Raw genomic sequence first — 20386 nt, forward strand, 5'->3', positions numbered from 1 at the left:
TCCTACACATTTTCAGAGACGAAGCTTGCTAAAAATAAAAGTATTTGCCATGACCATAGTGCCCGTGACAGGAGGATGTCAGAGTGCTTTAAAACTGGCTGTAATTATTCCTCCTGCATTGTACAAAAGGAGTAAGAGATGAGCAGAGCCAGAGAGACCTTGCTAAGGTCCCAGCATGTTGGGGAAATGTTTCTCCCTCTGCCTAGCTCTGGCAGAAATGATTTTTCTTCCAGGAGTCCATTTGTAATCATTACATTTGCCTCTGGTACATCTTTTATAGAATATATTGATGTTAGGAGGACTTGGGAGGAGAAACAGGGCTGGTTTTGGAGCAGAAATGGGAAATGTGGCTGTGGGGAAGTGCCAGGGACTGTGGCAGATGCTGAGACAGAATTTGTGGCTGGTAGCTCATGCACAGACCCCTGAAGTGACTCCAACCAACAAGAATTGGTCCCTGCAGCTCTCTCTGCCCCTCTTTGTGGCAAACTTGGGGCCCAAAGGTCACTTCTGACACTGCATTCAACAGAAATTGTCTTTGAAGCACCTTTGTGCTCCCAGGAACTGAACACCTCCAAGCTGGGAAAGGCAAAGGAGGAGGAGATAAGAAAGGATGAAAAATGAGTGTGGTGTGCTCAGGGAACCAGCCTTGGCCTGTGTGCTCAGAATTCCACCTTGCTGAGTTTAGATGAATTAAAAGTGCATCTCTGTGCTCCAGCAGTGACCTCTGAAGACATTCAGGGACAAGACCATGATTTTAGCCCTGTAATTCTACTCAGCACCAAGTTGTTCTGATCCTGAGGCTAAAGGGCAAGGAAATGTCCTCAGATACTGCTGCAGCAGCTGTGATAAATCATCTTTGACTCTATTTTGGGATGTAAGAGAGATGAACATTTAAATACACACTTCAATCTGGTCAAACACTGTACAGCTTCCCCAATTCCTGCATTTCCTGTCCCTAATTTTAAAGCACTGCCATTCATGGCAGCCCTGTGAGCAGCACGTGGCCCTTTTCACTTTGGGGATTTTTGGGAAGGATTTGGGTTTTTGTGCTCCTGGGGCCTGTCCCTGGGGAGGATGGAGCAGATGACGTGGGAAGCCCAGTGTGGGTAGGAGATCTCTGCAGGCCAGCAGCTCAAACAGAATGGAAACATCTCAGCCTCATAAAAAAGTTTCTGCTTTGGAAACAGAACCATTCTCCCTTCCCCACAGATATTCCCACAAGGTCAGGGCTGGAGAGTGGAAACAGCCCTGGCAGAGCTGGGACTGTGAGCAGGGAGCTCCCAGTGCCCTCACAGGCACTCCCACAGCTCGTGGGGATGAGGGGAGGCTGCAGCCTCCAGGCTGGGCACAGCTCTGGGTCAGGATCAGCCACATCCCCAATTTCTGCCCGTTCCTCGCTGCTTCCCAGGGCTGTTCCTTCTGAGGTGTGTTTGCTGTCACTGTGCCCTGCAGGATGGGCTCTGTGGTGCCTCAGGAATGTTTCTCACTCCTTCTCCCACAGGATTGACAATGGGCATTGTTGTCATTCACAGAATTCACAGAATCACAGAACCACCAGGTTGGAAGAGACCTTTGAGACCATCGAGTCCACCCCAGCCCCAGCACCTCACCCAAACCCTGGCACCCAGTGCCACATCCAGGCCTTGTTAAACACACCCAGGGATGGGGACCGCACCACCTCCAGTGGTGGATGTGATTGGGAATGGGAACAGGACCAGGATGGGAATGGGACCAAATGAGTCCAGAACTTTATCACCCTTTTTGTAAAAACTTTTTCCTGATATCCAACCTGTATTTCCCTGGGCACAGCTCGAGGCTGTGTGCTCAGGCTGTGTCAGTTCCTGCAGACAGAGCCCAACCCCAGCTGAGCACAGGCACCTTTCAGGAGCTGTGCAGAGCGATGGGGGCACCCCTGAGTCTCCTTTTCTGCAGGCTGAGCACCCCCAGCTCCCTCAGGGGCTCCTCTCAGGGTTTGTGTTCCCAGCCCCTCTCTCTGGATGTGCTCAGTGTCCCAAGGTCCTTCCCAAGCTGAGGGGCCAGAGCTGGGCACAGCACTCAGGCTGTGCCCTCACAGTGCCAGGGACAGGGGCACAGGGACCTCCCTGCTCCTGCTGGGCACAGCTCTGGGTCAGGATCAGCCCCATCCTGAATTTCTGGCAATTCCTTGCTGTTCCTGCTGAGCTGTGTTTGTTGTCACCGTGCCCTGCAGGACGAGCTTTGTGATGTCTCAGGAACACTTCCCACTCCTTCTCCCACAGGACTGACAATGGATTGACAATGGGCACTGTTGTCATTGCAGTGCTGAGCTCTCAAAGAGCCCTTTTGTCACCGTGCTGGAGCAGGGACATGTGGTGTGGAACAGCAGAGGATCCCTGGGCAGCACCACTGTCCCACCCCATCCCAAAATCCCGCTGTCCACAACCTCTGCAAGGAGTTTTGGGAATCACAGAGTTCCATGGGCACCTCTGAGGGTTCTGGTGCTCTGGGCTGGCCGTGGTGTCCCTTGGTGGGGTTTTGGTGACACCCCCCAGCCCCAGCCCTGTGGGGACAGGGCCTTCCTCCAGTGTCACAGAGCCCTCGCAGTGCCCAGCCCAGTGGGGCCTCCCTGAGCCCCGGGAACCACGGGACATCCTGAGGGAGGGGGCCCACAAGGACCATGGAATCACAGACCCACAGAATGTTATGGGCTGGGAGAGACCCCAAAGCCCCTCCAGTGCCACCCCTGCCATGGCAGGGACACCTCCCACTGTCCCAGGCTGCTCCAAACCCCAGTGTCCAGCCTGGCCTTGGGCACTGCCAGGGATCCAGGGGCAGCCACAGCTGCTCTGGGAAAACTGTTCCCCATAATGAGCCCAATTCCATCCCGGTCCTTTTCCCATCTCTGTGCTGTTCCCAATCCTGTTCCCATCCTGATCCCATTCCCATTCCCCATCCCATTCCTGTTCCGATTCCCGATCCCATTCGTGTTCCCCATTCCCATTCCCGATCCCATTCCCATTCCTGTTCCCATTCCCATTCCTATTCTCATTCCCATTCCCATTCCCGATCCCATTCCCATTCCTGTTCCCATTCCCGTTCCCATTCCCGATTCCATTCCCATTCCTGTTCCTATTCCCATTCCCGATCCCATTCCCCATTCCTGATCCCATTCCCGATCCCATTCCCATTCCTGATCCCATTCCCATTGCCATTCTCATCCCCATTCCTGTTCCTATTCCTGATCCCATTCCCCATCCCCTTCCTGTTCCCATTCCCATTCCCATTCCCATTCCCATTCCCATTCCCATTCCCATTCCCATTCCCATTCCCATTGCCATTCCCATTGCCATTCCCATTCCCATTCCCATCCCCGTTCCCCAGCCGGTCCCCCCGGACCGAACACGCCTCGGAACGGTAGTTTCGCGGCGCAGGCGGCGCTGTTTCGGCGGCGCACGGCCCGGGCCGGTTATCGGGTGCGCAGCTGGCGCTGTCAGTCGCGGCCCAAGATGGCGGCGGCCGGGGGCGGATGGAGGCGCTGGTGACGGTGCGGAGACTCGCCGCCGTCTGTACCATGGTGAGAGCCCTGGGGCCGCCCGGCCCGCGCCGCCGCTCCTCGGGGGCTCCCGGCCTTGTGCCCCGCTCTCAGCGGCGGGGAGAGCCCGCGCTGCGCGCCCCGGCGCCGTGCGGGCAGTTCAGAGCCAGCGCTGCGGGAGGCCCCGCCGCCGGCACCGGGCTCGGAGGGGCCGGGGCGGAGCGGCTGTGCCCGGGCAGGGCGAGCGGAGCGCGGGGAGCCGCGGCCGGGCTGAGCGCGGGTGCCGGCCTGGCCGGGGCTCGCAGGGCTTTGGGATAAGGGGGTGCAATCCCGGTGGGAAAGGTGCCGGAGGCTCGGCAGGAACGCGAGCCCGGCGCTCCCGGTGGGTGTGTCTGCGCCGCCCGTGTCCTGCAATGTTTCTCGGGCCGGTGGGTGCTGCCTTTCGCAGAGAAAAGCAATTATCGAGCATTAATTGGCCTTGTGCCCAGGTCGTGTTGTGTTGTTGTGATAACTGAGTTCATTTTAAAGCTCGTTCTACTCGTTTGTCAGAGCTCTGCAGTCGCTCCACGTGCATGCGTGTACCGGGACCGTCCCTGCCGCCAGCCGGGGAGAGAGGCAGGCTGGTAATTGCATGATTATGCAGAATTCTTAATGAAGCTCCGCTGCTGTGTAAATAGAACCCGGAGTGGCCGGGCTGGCGCTGGGCACGGCTGAAATATCTGAGTTCGGCCGTGAAACAGCAGCGCTGAGCTCACAGAACCTTCTGGGAGGAGCTCCGTGCTCCGAGCCCCGGCTGCAGGGGGTGCCCGCTGGAGCAGTTCGGTGTTCACAATCCCATCTTTTCACTGTGCAGCCTCCACACCGGTCACTGGCTCTGTTTTACCTGTGTGGGACAGGAACAGGATTTTCCTTCTGCTCCATGCAGGTGCTGCCTCCCAGTGTAAGTCCAGGCCCAGCTGAGTTGAGCCAGTACAAACTGACCAAAATGCCCAGCTCCAAACTGGGCGTTTGCAGCCTCACACCCCTAACAGGAGGCATTAATCTTTGTTTTTAAACCCCTGGCCTTGGAGACCTCCCTGGAAAACTTCCCAGTATTTATCCTTCCCTAACCTCACCAAATGGGGTTTTTTTCCTACATAATTTGTATTTTTAATTGCCATGACAGACCCAGGTGAGATGAAGGCCGTGAGAGGTGAGTCAGGAATTTGCTGAGGAGTTCTGCACCCAGGGGCAGAGATTGACTCAGTGCCTGGAATATTTTGGGTGCATTCCTGGGAGCAGCTGGGACAGGGAAGGCAGAGCATTTCCCTGGGACTCTGCAGCCACACTTCAGCACATCCCTGTGGGCTTTTGGCATTTTTGCTCTGGATTTTGGCTGGGAGGATGGATGGAAGCTGGTCAGGTTCCTCCCATTCCCCTCCTGAGGTTCTGGAAGTTCTTTTCCAAGAACTGCAGCAGATTCTCCCCATTGTGTTTCAAGTGGAGAATTTGCTGTTTCAGTTCTGTGCAGAAATAATTGCATGAAACTGCCTTCCTAATTTCTTAATTAGTCATTTAATCAAATGCTGTGGGATCTGTCAGCATCAGTGTTTAGGTGCATGTGTAGCTTGGCTAAACTTATTGTCAATATTAACATTTATTCCCTCATCTAGCCCTGGACATTAAGATCAGAGTGCTGGATTTTAAAACTGGATCAGTTTATTTGCATGCCCAGCAAGTAAAAATACTGTTTAAAAAAAGGTAAATGAAAAAGCTGAGCTTTCTTTTTAAAAACATTGAAATACATGAACAAAGTCCCTTTGGGAGCTGCTTTCTTCAGGATTGTGCTAAACTGTAGTGATTGTACAGGACTTTACATATTTTTTTAGTAAAATATGCTGTTTTTACCAGCATTTCCAGTCAGCATCTGTGCTCCAGGCTGGAGCAGTGAAACCCAGGTTTGTGACATTGTCAGACCCTTCAGCATCACGGGGACTGCTGTTCCTGACTGCTCCTCAGCCACTCCATTCCTCTCCAATGTCTCTTTAAAAATGAAATCCCAAGCTTGGGTTCCTTCCAGCCAGTGATGAGGCTGAGCTTGGATCATCTCCCCTCCCTGAAATCACTTCTGGAGGATCAGCTCTGCTGTGCCTCAGGGTGGTGGCATTTCCTTGGTGGGAGCATCGTCCCTTTTCCAGGGTTTTGGTGCCTCAGGTTTAGCTTTTCTGTTTTTCACATTCTGCTTTAGTGTGTGGGTCTGGGTTCATATTATGGGATGGTGAGCCTAGGGAGGCAAAACAATTCCTGCTCCAGCTGGGACCAAGGACAAATGATCCAAATCTCAGCCCAGGAGCACAAACAACGTGGGCAGAGAGAGAAAAACAAGGATGGGACTGCCTGGGTGTGGAGAGCCTGGTTTAAGCATGGCTTAAAGAAAGAGGCCATGAAGGTATTCAGCTGAGGGAAATATAGAAGCCTGCTGTAAAAGCAGCCTTTCCCAGGCTTGATCCTGTAAATAATTAAGGTTCTCAGCCACCTTTTATATAAACAACAAGATTCTCAGACCGTTCTGTCCTTGGCTGCTACTGGGAACAGACGGCCAGCCTGGGAATAGATAGGAAGGTTTTGAGAACCTTTAATATCATGGTGGGAACGCTGATCTTGGTTTCAGTAAACTAACTTCAGGTATTGTAAACAAAAGGAGGAGCTGAAGTTTTCTCTACAGCCTGTCAGGAGCTCAGATTTTGCAATATGCAGGAACTTAATTAACACAGTTATAAAAAGTGATTGATTGAGTGAATAAAGGGAGTCAGATGCTAAATCAACAAAGGTGGTCGCTCCCTCACTTCGACACCTGGGCTAAAGCTGGAATGGGACAATGAACTGCAAGATGCAAATGGAGCAGAACTGATCAAAGTGAGAGACTCCATGAGCAGTTGGGGATTTTTGACCATTTTGGTTCATCTTGGGTGCAGCCCTGGCTGGGCTCTTGTGCTGCCCAAGGTGGATCCATTGAAGGAGATCCTTTTAATAAATCTCTACTTTATTCTTTATCTCTGTCCAGCCTCTGCTCAGCTCAGCCCTCCCAAGGCCTCAGTTCCACCACATCCCTGGGCAGGCCTGGGAGCTGGGAGGGAGCAGGGGTTGTTCCCTGGGATGTGATTCCTGCCTTGGGGAGGCTGTGGCACCACGGGGGAAGCACAGCCATGGCCAGGAGCCCCTGCCCCAGCCCTGCTGCCCTGGCACCAGCTGTGTGTCCCAGCCCTTCCCTCTGCTCTGGGCTTTGGGGGTTTTCCTTCTGTTTGCAGGGAGCTGCAGGATTGAGGGAAATGGCTGCAGTGGAAACAGAGAGCACTGCTGAGGCATTTTGCTTAAAAAATCTACAGTTGCAGTTTCAGAAGTGTTTAAAGGGGGATCTGGGGTGCACAGGTGGAGAGGAGGGCAGAATTCCCTGCGTCTGACTGCATCCTCTGACCCAGGATGTGTTTGCTGTGCTCTGAGGCAGTTGTAGAACTGAGTTTCTCAGTCAGAACTTGAGGATTTTGATGAATTGACAGAACTTTTGGAAGAGCAGACCAGAACTTGAGAAGGGAGCAAGGTGCAAAGGCCAGAGCTGGGATTTTCCTCTCTGGCAGCTTGTGAGGAGTCTGTAGTAAGCTGTGAGCAGAATTTTGTTTCTTGTAGGCAATTAGGGCCACTTCCTCTAGGTTCATGTCTAATTGTTGGTCAAACCAGTAGGACATGCCTGAAGAACTCCAATCCAGGCTACAAATTGGGGGTAGCCTCACACACTCTGAATCAGGACATAATTATTGACTTCAGTGGTGCAGGGGAGGTGCCTGCAGCATTTGTGAGTGCCACATTTCCATTTGCCACCTGAATAATTTACACTGGGCAGCTCAAGCAGAGCTGTGGTGTCCCTGGTGTGGAATGTCACCTCCCTGCTGTCACCTGTAGCTGTAGGACTTTGCTTTGGCTCTATCAGAGAATTAACATTTATAGCTTTTATTTTTATCACTGTAAGAAGGGAGGGTGGAGCTGGCTAAGCAGATTTCTGTCTCCAGCAGTGCTCTGCTTCTTGACTGACTTGTTAAGCTGAAAGAAACCAAATATTCATCTTTGCACTTAGAACCTAGCCTGAGAATAATTGTTTTTTGGGGAAAAAAAATACATAACCCTTTACAAAGTAGGGAGGAGGTCACTTCAAGGTTTTCCCACATGCTGTTTGTGTTCTGGTTTAATGCTGTGTGTGGTGGGTGTTTATTGCTGCAGATTTGGGGCTTCTGACAGTTTGGGGCTGGAAGCAAAGGGGGCCACAGTTCAGGTGGACCACCCAGGTTCCCTTGGAATGAGCTTTGGGATTTTACAGGAGTCCTGAACACCTGAAGGAGATTTTGTGCTGTTCTGGTGCCTGCTTTGATTGTCTATAAACTTTTAAAATGTCATTTTTTAATGACATTTCTCTCAGGAAAATGAGAGATCATGAGAGCTCCCAGCTGTGTTGTGCCATGGGCACTCCATGGTTCATTAGTTCAAAGTAGACACTGATTTTATTAGAGGACTTCTGCTTCGGTTCATGTAAAAATGAAGTGTGAATACTTGGGGAAAGATGCAAAAATAACAGAGTGTAGCTTGTTCAAGATGTGCTCTGTTGTTGAATCTCTGTTGTTTGGTTCTTTAATCAGGATTTAGAGCAAATGCTTTTATTGGAATTCATCTGTTTACATGCACATCACTTGCTGTCTTGTTGCCATTAAAAAAGCAATGGCTTTCAGTGCTTGCTCCAGCAGATGTCAGTTTGGGGATTCCTGCACTTGCTGCCAAAATAAAGGGCAGCACTGTGCATCATTATGTTTTGTTTGTGTGTTGTATTTTCTATTTTCAGCTCCTTTTATAGTGAACACTTAAAGTGGGCTTGTAAAACAGATGGGGAGAAACTTTGTTGTGAAAGGACAAGAGGGAATGGTTTTAAATGAAAAGTGAGTTAATTTAGACTAGAAAGGAAGGAATTTTTTTTCCATTAAGGGTGGGCAGGCCCTGGCACAGGGTGCCCAGAGCAGCTGTGGCTGCCCCTGGATCCCTGGCAGTGCCCAAGGCCAGGCTGGACAGGGCTGGGAGCAGCCTGGGACAGGGGAAGGTGTCCCCCTGCCCTGGCAGGGGTGGCAGTGGATGAGCTCTAAGGTCCCTTCCAGCTTAAACTATTCCATGATTTTTCCACTTAATCCCTCACACATTGAGTTATGAATATATCTCCCCATTCAGATCCATTGATTGGGCTCACAGCTGAATTTTACTGCTCTGTGCCTGTGTAATAGCTGAAGTTATAAATGAAATATTAACCTATTTATAAATCTTTGCTCTCCCTCAGCATCCACTTCCTCACCCTTCACAGCATTGTCCCTGCCCTGTTTGATGTGTGAGGCTCCTGATAAAATCTCCCTGCCAGCTCACAAAAGAACAATGCTGGTAAACACTGGGCCCTGCACAGCTGGGAGCTGTTTGTGTTTGCTCTCTCGGGGAGCTGCAGAGTCCCTGAGAGCTGAGCTGGCCAAGCCTCCCCTGCTCTGTGTGTTACTGGGTCACTGCAGAAACACAGGGGCACCACGAGTCTTGGGGGGAAATCAGGGGGATGGATGGGAGCTGTGGGATGTGGGAGGCTGAGGGAACTGGGATGGACTGGGATAGACTGGGAGTAGTGCTGATGTGGGAGGCAGTGGCTGAGGAAACTGGGATGGACTGGGAGCTGTGGGAGGCTGAGGGAACTGGGATGGACTGGGAGTAGTGGTGATGTGGGAGGCAGTAGCGGAGAAAACTGGGATGGACTGGGAGTAGTGGTGATGTGGGAGGCAGTAGCAGAGAAAACTGGGATGAACTGGGAGCAGTAGTGATGTGGGAGGCAGTAGCTGAGGAAACTGGGATGAACTGGGATGGACTGGGAGCAGTGCTGGTGTGGGAGCCTGGGATGGACTTGGGAGCAGTGGTGGTGTGGGAGGCAGTGGCTGAGGAAACTGGGATGAACTGGGATGGACTGAGAGCTGTGGGAGGCTGAGGGGACTGGGATGGACTGGGAGTAGTGTTGATGTGGGAGGCAGCGGCTGAGGAAACTGGGATGGACTGGGATGGACTGGGAGCAGTGCTGATGTGGGAGGCAGTGGCTGAGGGTTGGATGGACTGGGAGCACCACCCAAGTTCCCTTGGAATGAGCTTTGGGATTTTACAGGAGTCCTGAAAGCCTGAAGGAGCTTTTGTGCTGTTCTGGTGCCTGCTTTGATCGTCTATAAACTTCTAAAATGTCATTCTTTAATTGTCCTCAGGAAAATGAGAGATCCCAGCTGTGTTGTGCCATGGAGCTGGGGAAAGTGGGCACTCCATGGTTCATTTGTTCAAAGTAGACACTGATTATATTAGAGAACTTCTGCTTCAGTTCATGTAAAAATGAAGTGTGAATACCTGGGGAAGAATGCTAAAATAACAGTGTAGCTTGTTCAAGGTGTGCTGAGGACAGTGGGAGGCAGTGGCTGAGGAAACTGGGATGGACTGGGAGCAGCGGTGATGTGGGAGGCAGTAGCTGAGGAAACTGGGATGAACTGGGATGGACTGGGAGCAGTGCTGATGTGGGCGGCAGTGGCTGAGGAAACTGGGATGGACTGGGAGGCAGTAGCTGAGGAAACTGGGATGGACTGGGAGCAGTGGTGGTGTGGGAGGCAGTGGCTGAAGATTGGATGAACTGGAATGTACTGGGATGGACTGGGAGCAGTGGTGATGTGGGAGGCAGTGGCTGAGGGGACTGGGATGGACTGGAATGACCTGGGATGGACTGGGAGCAGTGGTTATGTGGGAGGCAGTAGCTGAGGGGACTGGGATGGACTGGGAGCAGTGCTGATATGGGAGGCAGTGGCTGAGGGGACTGGGATGGACTGGGAGCAGTGGTGATGTGGGAGGCAGTGGCTGAGGGGACTGTGATGAACTGGGATGGACTGGGAGCAGTGTGATGTGGGAGGCAGTGGCTGAGGAAACTGGGATGGACTGGGAGCAGTGTGATGTGGGAGGCTGTAGCTGAGGGGACTGGGATGGACTGGGAGGCAGTAGCTGAGGAAACTGGGATGGACTGGGAGCAGTGGTGGTGTGGGAGGCAGTGGCTGAAGATTGGATGAACTGGGATGGACTGGGAGCAGTGGTGATGTGGGAGGCAGTGGCTGAGGGGACTGGGATGGACTGGAATGAACTGGGATGGATTGGGAGCAGTGTGATGTGGGAGCCTGGGATGAACTGGGAGGCAGTGGCTGAGGAGGGGAAGCAGCTGCTGCCAAAGCTCAGCCCTCAGCTGTGGTTCTGCTTTTCCCGCCCTTTCTCCCCAGTCCTTTCCCGGTGTTTCCTCCCTGGAGCCAGCTCTGCCGTGTCCCTCACAGAGCATAAACTGAGAGGGTTTCCCAGGAGCTGGGCCCTGCTGTCATTTGGGAATGTGGATCCTGAGGAGCTGGCAGGAGCGGCTCCTCACAGAATAAACGTGCTTGGAGGGGTTTACAGAGCACCCAGCTCTCATTGATTCAAACCACTCCAATTAAGGCTTCCTAGAAGGAAATCCCTTTGGAAATGCAGCACTTGGAGTTTCCCTGGATGCCATGGCAGCAGTCAGGGTGCTCTGTGGGCTCTCCTCTCTGCTGGAAATGGGCACAGCCTTTCCAGGATGAAGATTCCGTGGCATTTGGAAGGTGGAGCCTTGGATGGTCTGTGACACTGCTCCTTCCAGGATTATCAGTTTGTTTGGAGTGCTTGTGCAGGCAAAGTGCTGCAATCCAGGGCTCAGTTTACAGTAATTTGTTATGCCTGGAACACAGACAGCCTTCCCAGATCCGTGAAAAGGGATCCTTTCAAACCAGAGCTGACAACTCTTTTATCTGACTTCAGTGCTCCACAGCCCCCAGTTTTAAAGGATGGGGAAAGCAGCACCTAATCTGTGTTTACAAAACCATGCCAGTGTGTTCTATAAACCTGCAGCAATACAACCCCAATCTGCTCCATTTCCACTTCCCCCCAGGGTAATTTTAATAGTCCTGAAGCTGGAACTGTTACCTCAGCAAATACAGCAAGTGCAGGCAGATTCTGCATCAGCTCATGCAGATTTCTTTCCTGCAAAAGTGGCTTTTTTTGGTTTTTTTTTCATTTTTTTTTTGCCTACTTGTTCTTATTCGCCCCTTTTTGTTTTGATTTGTTTATTCACTCTTAAACAACTCCTCAGCAGTTGGTTTAAGCAGCTCCTCTAATCTGGAGTGCTGCACGATGGTGTCCCTGGGAGCCTTTCTGCACAACCTGAAAGCTGCTTCCACCTTGCTTCAAACCCTCAATCTTCTGCTACTCTCATTTGTTCAAAGCCAAATGAGGAATTAGAGAGCAAGTTGTGCACCAGGCACGTTCTGGACACTGAAATCCTGCAGGCTTTTTTCCCCTTTTTTGCTCTTTTTTAAAGGGAAATGTCTTTTGCAGGCTGGTTGCAGTCCAGGAGTTAGAATAGTGTGGAGTCCAAGCCAAATATCCTCAGGGATTTTATTTCATCACGTTTTTACTCCAGTGATGCTCCACATCTCCTGCAGGGAGAGGTTAGAGATCCCCTGAGTTATGAGCCTTTAATTCCTTCACTTGAACTGAATTAGATTCATTGCAAAGAGAGAAATGCATAAAAATCAGGTAATTTGACATTAATATTTAGTACTGAGCTAAAATAATAGTAATTATCCTTAAAGAAAGGCTGAATCTTCCAATTTGCATTTATGGAGAGGGCTTTAAATTGATTGTTAAAAGTGAACTAATGGAATTAATTAGTCTTGGGTGTATTTTAGACAGGCCAGAAGCAGCTGAAGGGTGGAGACCAACATAAAGAACTACAGTTTCAACAGGATACAGTGAACAGATAGAAATTTTCTGAAATTTTGGGACACAAATCCAGATTTTAAAAGTTCTCTTCTGACAATCTGCAACTGTCCACAAATGAGGTGTAAATGGAGCATCTGTTGGAGTGTGTATATTTGTGTGTGTCCATCTAAAGTAGTGGAGTGCCCAAAATAAACACAGCAGACTTTAACAAAAAAATAAAATTAATATTGACTTCTTGTAGATTTTGACAGGATTAATTTTGAAAAAAGATCAGACTGTAACTTTGCAGTTGTATTTATGTAAAGATTGGAAGGATTTCACCATTTCAGTGAATTCCCTTGTACTTGAAGCAGCTGCTGCATCCCTGATAAAAACCATCAATTAAAACCTCATGGGGCATTTGTTTGACAAGTCTTTCTGAACTTCTGTGTCTGTAAACGACACCAGAGAAATCTTGAGTATTTTTTGTCATTCCATTGAGCCAGTGATGGTTATGGGATGGCTCTAAACCCACAATTCAAGCCCTGTGTAATTAAAGCCCCTCAGAGCTTGTCAGGGGTGAATGCCATGAGCTCTGAGGGCGGTGGGATCTCCCCTCTCCTGACTCCTTCACTGTTTTGTGGGTTTTCCCCTCATTTTCCAGCTCACTGCTGAGCAGCAGCACAGCACTGACCTGATTATTCTGACAAGAGCTCAGAATAGCTCTGAGGGTCCTGCCCCAGAGTTGTGCTAATTTTGGTCCTTTTTTCTCCCTGGAGCTGCAGCAGCAGCTGCTCCATGCCCTGGTCCCCTCACACCCTTCTCTCTGCTTTTCTGACCATCCCCACATGGGCAGAGTGACCTCTGAGCACAGAAAGCAGATTTTTGGGAATGGAAATGGGGATTCCAGCCACGTGGGAAAGTGTGAATTCAGGGTGAAAAATGTGTAGTTTGTAATAACAGTGCACTGATTGTCAGCCAGGGTTTGTGGTGGGTCAGGATTTCAGTGAAACTCAGTAAAACTCACATTGCTGAGAAGGAGAGAGGTTGTAATTTGAAGCAGGAGCAGTGAGGATGCTGGAAATGTGGAATTCTCAGCTGACAGCAGCTCCTGTCCTGAGCTCTGGGGTTGTCCTTAATCACTCCCAGCTTTTATTCATCCACAGCTCCACCAAAACTCCTCAACTCAGAGCCTGATTGCAATTTCTGCCATAAAGATAATTAAATATAATACAGACAAAAGTGAGCACTCCTCTGATTCCTGTCAGATAAGTGAATGCAATCTGTGAGCTTTTGTCTGTAAGAATAATTACAAATCCAATAAGTTTAAGGTCACCAAGTAGTGAAACTCCTGTTGTTTGATACATTTCCAGTTTCTGAAATCAATTAAATCTAGGCTATGCAAAATGCTCATTTTCTTTGCAGGAATAGGATTTTTTTTTTTTGCTAATGCCTCATTATTCTTCTCTGTGATCTCCTTTTGGTGCTGCAGTGGCTAAGATACAAAAGTCTACTACTGTTTATTCCACTTGCACGGTGCATTGAACTGGAAATAAATCTTCAAGACTTCTCTAGTGAGCAAAAATCACTCAGAGCTTACAAACTGGAAGAGTTGATAGATCTCTCTTCTGGATTTGATGGGTTTTCCAGTTAAAATTTCAGGAATACTGTGGGATCACTGCCTCAGTATGGCTTGGTTAGACAGCTCCCTCAGGTAAGGGGGTTTGAAACTGCTCCTTTCACATCCCTTTTCTTAAAAAATTCAACAAAACTTGCCTTGGGTGTTCTCTGGGTAGGTATTAGTTTGCCTTAATGCTGTTTTCTCTGTGTCTCATCCAGCTCTGAGCATGGAATAGAATCCCAAAATCCTTGAGGTTGGAAAATACCTCCAGGATCATCAAGCCCTAAATGACAATCCCCAGAGCACTGAGTGCCACATCCAGCCTTTTCTTGCACTTTTAAATCAGGATATTGGTGTGATGTCCCTCACTGTGTTGGTATGAAAAAGTGAGGAAAACTTAAATATTAACAATTCCCTGTGCTGTTGTTTGGTACTTCAATATTTGGTATATTGGATTTTTTAAGGGTGTTCTTTGCCTCTTCAGCCATGGAATATTCATGGAAATGTTCATCACCTTCTTCTAATTAGCTGATATGCATAAAGTGAAATGACTTCAGCTGTGACAGGAAATATTTTATTGGTGTTCTGTGGGGGTTTTCTTGGCCATTTGTAGCTGTGTGTATTCCTGCTGAGGTGGTGATGGGCCAGGCAGATTTTCATTTTCCTGTTTGACTGATAATTGCAGAGCTGTGGAAGCACAGCCAGTTCTGTGAGTGGGCTGTGAGCAGAAAAGGGGAGCTCTGAGACAACACTTGAAATCCAGGAATTTCCAGAAAATGGAAAATTCTTCTTACAAGTGCTGAAACTTCCTTTGTCACCTCCCCCAGCACTGTGGAACACTAAATCCACATCTCATTATGTAAGTCAGTCACTATTACCACGTGGTTAAATGAGAAGTTTTCCTCCTGGGGTAATTGTGTGTTGCAGAAATTTGGGTTTATTCCTGCTCACAGAGCTGAGTTGGATGGTCCTGAAGCAGAGCAGCAACTTGAGAGCATTTCCTTGCACCTCCCACAAGTCAGGGATGTGCTCTGGGGTTGTTAAAGCATTCATTTATTTGCCTTGCACGAGCAGTGAGAAGTCATAAATCTTTATATTCAGCTGTATTTTAGTTTTTAGTGGTTTTGCTTAACTGTTTTATGGCAAACAGACTCAATTGCTATGGATGAGGGATTTTTTCCTGCATTTCTTGTTGCTCCCACAACATGTCACTCTATTGATTTTCTGATGGTTTTGGGTGTGCAAAGTACCACAAGATGCAGAACACTTTGACTGTGGCACCCCAGAGAGGAGAATTTAATTAATTCCCCAAATAACAAAATAAATTTTCTTATTATGTACACTTACCACTTTGGTTAGATTTTTAATTCTGGACAAGGTGTGACTTTTATATTTCCAAAACGATGAAGTGTGGATTGTTTGACAGCTAAAAGATGGAAAAATCTTTTAGCTGGGTGGGCAGAGGGATGTGCCACCTGTGAGGGTGACAGCAAATCCTCATTGCAGGACATGGCTCAGGCTGGAGCAGGTTTCACTGCACTGGGTTAATTGGTAATTGTTAATTGAGTTGCAGAGATCACTGGGAGGAGCTGGACTTTGCCTGCACTTCTGGACCTTACCCCAAAACGTGACTGGGGCCAAGTGGTGCCCTCACATAAAGTGAATTTTCCCCATGTTCAGTTCTCCTGGCCATTGACTCTGTGGTGAATCATCTGTGATTCTGCAGGGGAGTTCTTTTTCCATGGAACACTGGGCATTGCATTTCCTGGAACTTTTTCACTGCTTAATTTGCAAGTTTGCATCTTCAGAGCTATTTATGATTCATCTCTGATTTTTTTTTTTTTTATTCCTCCCACAAGTGCTTTGAGTCCTGTTTTGGTTTTTTTATGATTTTAAAAATTTAAAATATTCTCTAGCAAGAAACTTCAGAATCATCACAAAATCTCAGAATGATTTGGGTTGGAAGGGACCTCAAAGCTCATCCCATTCCATGGCAGGGACACCTCCCACTGTCCCATGGTGCTCCAGCCTGGCCTTGAACACTCCCAGGGAGGAGGCATCTACCACTTCAATTGTAAATAATACATTAAATGGAATTAAATATTAAGGAAACCTTAATTTTTTTAATCTGCCTTTGCAGTTAATTTACCCAAATTTATAAAGTTTGGACAATAAATACAAGGAAACACTTAGAAAAAAACTCACCTGTGACCTGTCAGGTTAAATGGACACAAGTTGGTGGCATGATTTATGATAGGTTATTCAATTCTTTATATCATAGCTTTATTCAAAATTACATTTTGAATAAAACCATTCTTATGTTTTTATTTATTTGTTCAGATATTTATTCCATGTGTTGCTTTCCAGCTGGATCATTTGGGCTGTCAGGTTTCACTGGTTTTGGAGGTTTGGTACCTCCTTTAATGGGCTTTTCTCCAGTGTTTCCCTAATAAAATTCTGGAGATCATGGAGAGGGTGAGGAACCTCCTGAGAAATTGAAACTGAACTTCACAAGCTCTCAGGATTTAGAAATCCTCCTTTCCTAATCTCCATACATGCAGCATGGAAGAGCAAAACACCCTCAGCAGGAGCCAGTTGTGATTTCCAGGCTGAAAATTCCAGAATTTTCCCCTCCTGTGCATTTCCATGAATTTTGGAAATGTTGAATTTTGAATTTTACAGCATGTCTCAAAGGCAGTGTGGATCAGAGCAGTGAAGAGCTGAGGTAGCCCAGGACAGACCCATGCCAGAAAATCCTCCTTGCTGATGGTTCCTCTTTTATTTTAGGTTGGATTTGGGTTTTATTGAGGGGAAACACTGAAGGAAAAAGAGAAGCAGGGAATGACTGCAAGGAAACAAATGAAAGGAGCTGCCTGGAGTGGCAGTGCTGCCTCAGAAATGTTGTGTGGAATTGCTGCTGGAGCAGAGCTCTGCTTGTCAATCTGTCAGCACTTTGCTGGGGTTTGGAGTTCCCAGTTCTGAGCCTGATTCATTTTATCTGCTCTGAGAAATGTAACTCGCTCTAAATCTGATGGGGGACATCCAACTACAGCTGTTAAACCTGATTGTTTCTTGCTTTCCCTCCTGGTTTTTAGGAAATTTTTGGTTATTTCTCCATTAAAAACAATCTGGATGGAGCTGTCCTTCCAGTCTCTGCTTGTGGTTTATATTAATAGGGAGATGATGGAAATGTTTGCTGAGCAATTGAAAAGCATTGGTAGCTTCAGGGGAATAAATAAATTAAGTTTTGCTGGGCTGTAATGTTTGGTTGAAGGTTTTTCTGAGGTGTCTGAAGGTGGCTCACCTGTGGACAAGGTTAGACTTGGAGTCACTTGGGCATTTAAAACAGAATTAGGAATCCAAAATGTTTGGATTCTGCATAAAGGAGCTCAGGAATGTTGGAGCATCAGCAAGAGGCATTAAAGAACAAGGTGGAGAGGAATGAGGGAAAGATCCAACCCCAGATATTCCCATCCATAAAGGGCTGGTGGATTAAAAATGGAAAGAGATGAAGAAACCACTTTGAATATGAAATGGACCAAGTTAAAATTCAAAGTAAAACATTGGAATGCTTTAGTTGTTGCTTTATGTGCCAGATAAGAGCAGTGGTGGTTTTCAGTTGTATCTAAAACAGCAAATTCCATCCTCACTGCACTGCTGGAAACTCAAGGATGTGTCAAAATGCACTGTGAGCTTCATACATCACCTTGAAATTAAAGGTAACCAAGGCAAAGCACTTTCAGGTGATCTGTGATAAAATTCTTCCTTCCATTATTCTGGGGATTTGTAATAAAAACTTCATTTGTCCATAGTATTTTGCAAAATAAGGCTAGAAAAAGGATAAGTTTCTTTCTTTTTACAGTGCATTCTTGACTAAATTAAGTTGCTGTTTCTAGACCACTGTTGCCAACCTGGTATTTTAAGTGAGAACAGTTAATTGTGGTAATTTCCAAATAAACTCAAATGTAGCAAACCCTTCTGTTAGATCAGATCACTCATTTTGGCTGAGGGAGTTGAGATTTTAAATGACACCTTGGTACATTTATGATAATAAAGCATCACATTCATTGAATTCTGACAAAATACTGATTTTCAATGGAAGTAAATTATTTCCTAAGCTTTGGGGTTTTTTAAGGAAATTTCTATTTTCTCTAACATGAATTTTGTTTTTTGTAGGGCGCCAATGCCTCTGCTTTGGAGAAAGAGATTGGTCCTGAGCAGTTCCCTGTGAATGAGCATTATTTTGGCTTGGTCAATGTAAGTGAATTTTCTATGCTTAAAATGCTGGGGTTTAATTCACATCCTAATTTGGAGCTGAGCAGGATTCTCTGAGAACCTGATTGATGAAACTTCTCCCTTGGAGTGGGACTGAGCACAGACACCACATCCTGCAGTGTGCTTATTAACCAAAATAGCATTTCATCTGAAACACAGAAAAATAAATGTATTTCTTGTAAGGTCTGTGAGAACTCTTCTTCCTCCAGTACATTTATACTTCTAAGATTTTAATATTTAGCTGGAAAATTGAAAATAATAAAGTGTGTCCATTGTTCATATTCTGTTCCAGAGCAGATTTTCCACTGATGCTGCAGTGCAGGGGAGGCTTTAAAATTAAAATGTGTTACTTTTTAGTTCTAAAAACATCCCTGTCGTGGGAGGAGTGGAAGTTTCGTGCAGGAGATGAATGACATGGGCTGGGTGGATATTTCCTTCGTGTTGTAATACTCCTTCTGGATTTTTGGTGTAGCCATGAACCCTCCAAAAAGCTGAATTTCTGCAGTTTGTGTGGCTGTGGGGCAGCAGAGCTGTGCAGAGGATGTTGGTCCTGGGGAGTTCAGAGCAGCTGTGGTTCTGTGGCATCCTGTTCATGATGGGAAAATGCAATTTGGGCAGAACTCACTAGAAACAATCATTCCTGTTGTGTTGAGAGCTGGGAGATGCTCCATGTCTTCACCCACCAAGTAAGGCCAACTAAAGAGTATTTATTGAGCTCATTAGAGACCCAGTTAATTGACTTTGTGTGGGTTTCTAGCAGTTTCTATTTCAGACACTCAGCTATCCAAACAGCCAGAATTCTGTTCCCTTCATGGGGTGTTGGTGGCCATTCCAGAGCTGCTGAGGTTTGCACCATAATGGCAAAAATGGAATTGTGACAGAAATAGCAGAGCACTGAATGGAGTGAGGAGGAAAAACAGCATCCTAAAAATAACCAGAATTATTAGAACCCATCCATTCTCTGTTTTGAAGGACAAAACATGACTAACACTGTTGTGCTTCATTTCATGCAACTGGTTTCTTGAGGGTGTTGTTTTCACACTGTTGTTCTGCTGAGCTTTTTCTGAAGTTATTTCTGGTTCTTTCATGATTTGGAATTAATGGGAGCATTTTAAGGAGGGCAGTTCCATGGCTTCAGCATCAGTGCTGTTAAATGTGTCATTGCACTGCAAATACAATCAGGTGTTGAACTCGTGGGCAGTGGAGGCCAAAACTTTGGATTGAATAGTTATTTAATTATTTATAGTATAGTATATTAGTATATTCTATATAATATAGTATATTTTCTATAATATAGTATATTTTCTATAATATAGTATATTCTATGCATATAATATAGTATATTTTATAAATAGTTATTTAATTTTTGGATCAGTGAGCTGAAGCAGCCTGACTCTGTTAAATTGTGTCTACAGCCACTGCAGAATATGTGGGAAACTGTTAAAATAGTTCATATTTACTAAAACCCAGGAGGGATGGAACAATGGTGTCATTCCAGAATTTCATCTCAATTTTCATTTTAAGGTGCTCCTATGTTCAAATAAGCTTTCAGACTTAGGATGCCTGTTTTGTGTTGTGTGCAGATTTATTTAGCATGATGATTCTTTGTTTTTCTAGGTCACTAACAAGCATGGGAGTGATTCTCTCTCCTAATTCATGTGTTTGTTTGGTTTCCAGATATATTTTCCTCATGTTAATAAGTTTTAACTGTTGTTCTCTGTTGTTTGCATATGGTGTAAATCAATGTTACTGGAACTATAACCTGTGACTTTTAAGCTGTATAAATGAAGCTGTTCATTTTTTGTTTCAGTCCAAGTGATTATTACCTTAAAACCATTCTGCTGCAGTAATCACACCAAATTTGGGTGAACAGTGACCATGTCTCAGTGTATCACCTAAAACCAGTCTGCTCTGCAGACAGATTTTTATGCTTTTTTGGTTTATTTAAAATATGTTGTTCTTGGGGTGCAGAACCTTGTTACCAGAACATCTGGGGACTGCAAACCCAGAATTTGTGTCCCTTTTTTTGAAGCAGCAGCACAGTAGATTGCAGAGCAGCAGCTGTGAAGCCATGGTTTGTGGTTGTGGGTGATAAGCTGCTATCCTGGTGTCCTCCTTGCTCAGCCAGGGGGAGCAGCCCCTGCAGGGCC

At 47.0% G+C, this 20386-nt stretch overlaps 1 protein-coding gene across 1 annotated transcript in view; it reads left to right on the forward strand.

The window, feature by feature from the left end:
- The first annotated feature begins 3425 nt into the window (after positions 1-3425).
- The window catches only part of LOC102065606 (ubiquitin carboxyl-terminal hydrolase 12), a 31086-nt gene continuing 14125 nt past the window's right edge, over positions 3426-20386 (forward strand). The window contains exons 1-2 of the mRNA XM_074551261.1: positions 3426-3553; positions 18138-18218. Coding sequence (XP_074407362.1) covers positions 3506-3553; positions 18138-18218 — 129 coding nt within the window. The 5' untranslated portion in view covers positions 3426-3505. The remainder of the gene's footprint in view (positions 3554-18137; positions 18219-20386) is intronic.

Source organism: Zonotrichia albicollis, chromosome 14 (assembly GCF_047830755.1).
Source record: "Zonotrichia albicollis isolate bZonAlb1 chromosome 14, bZonAlb1.hap1, whole genome shotgun sequence".
Lineage (NCBI taxonomy): Eukaryota > Metazoa > Chordata > Aves > Passeriformes > Passerellidae > Zonotrichia > Zonotrichia albicollis.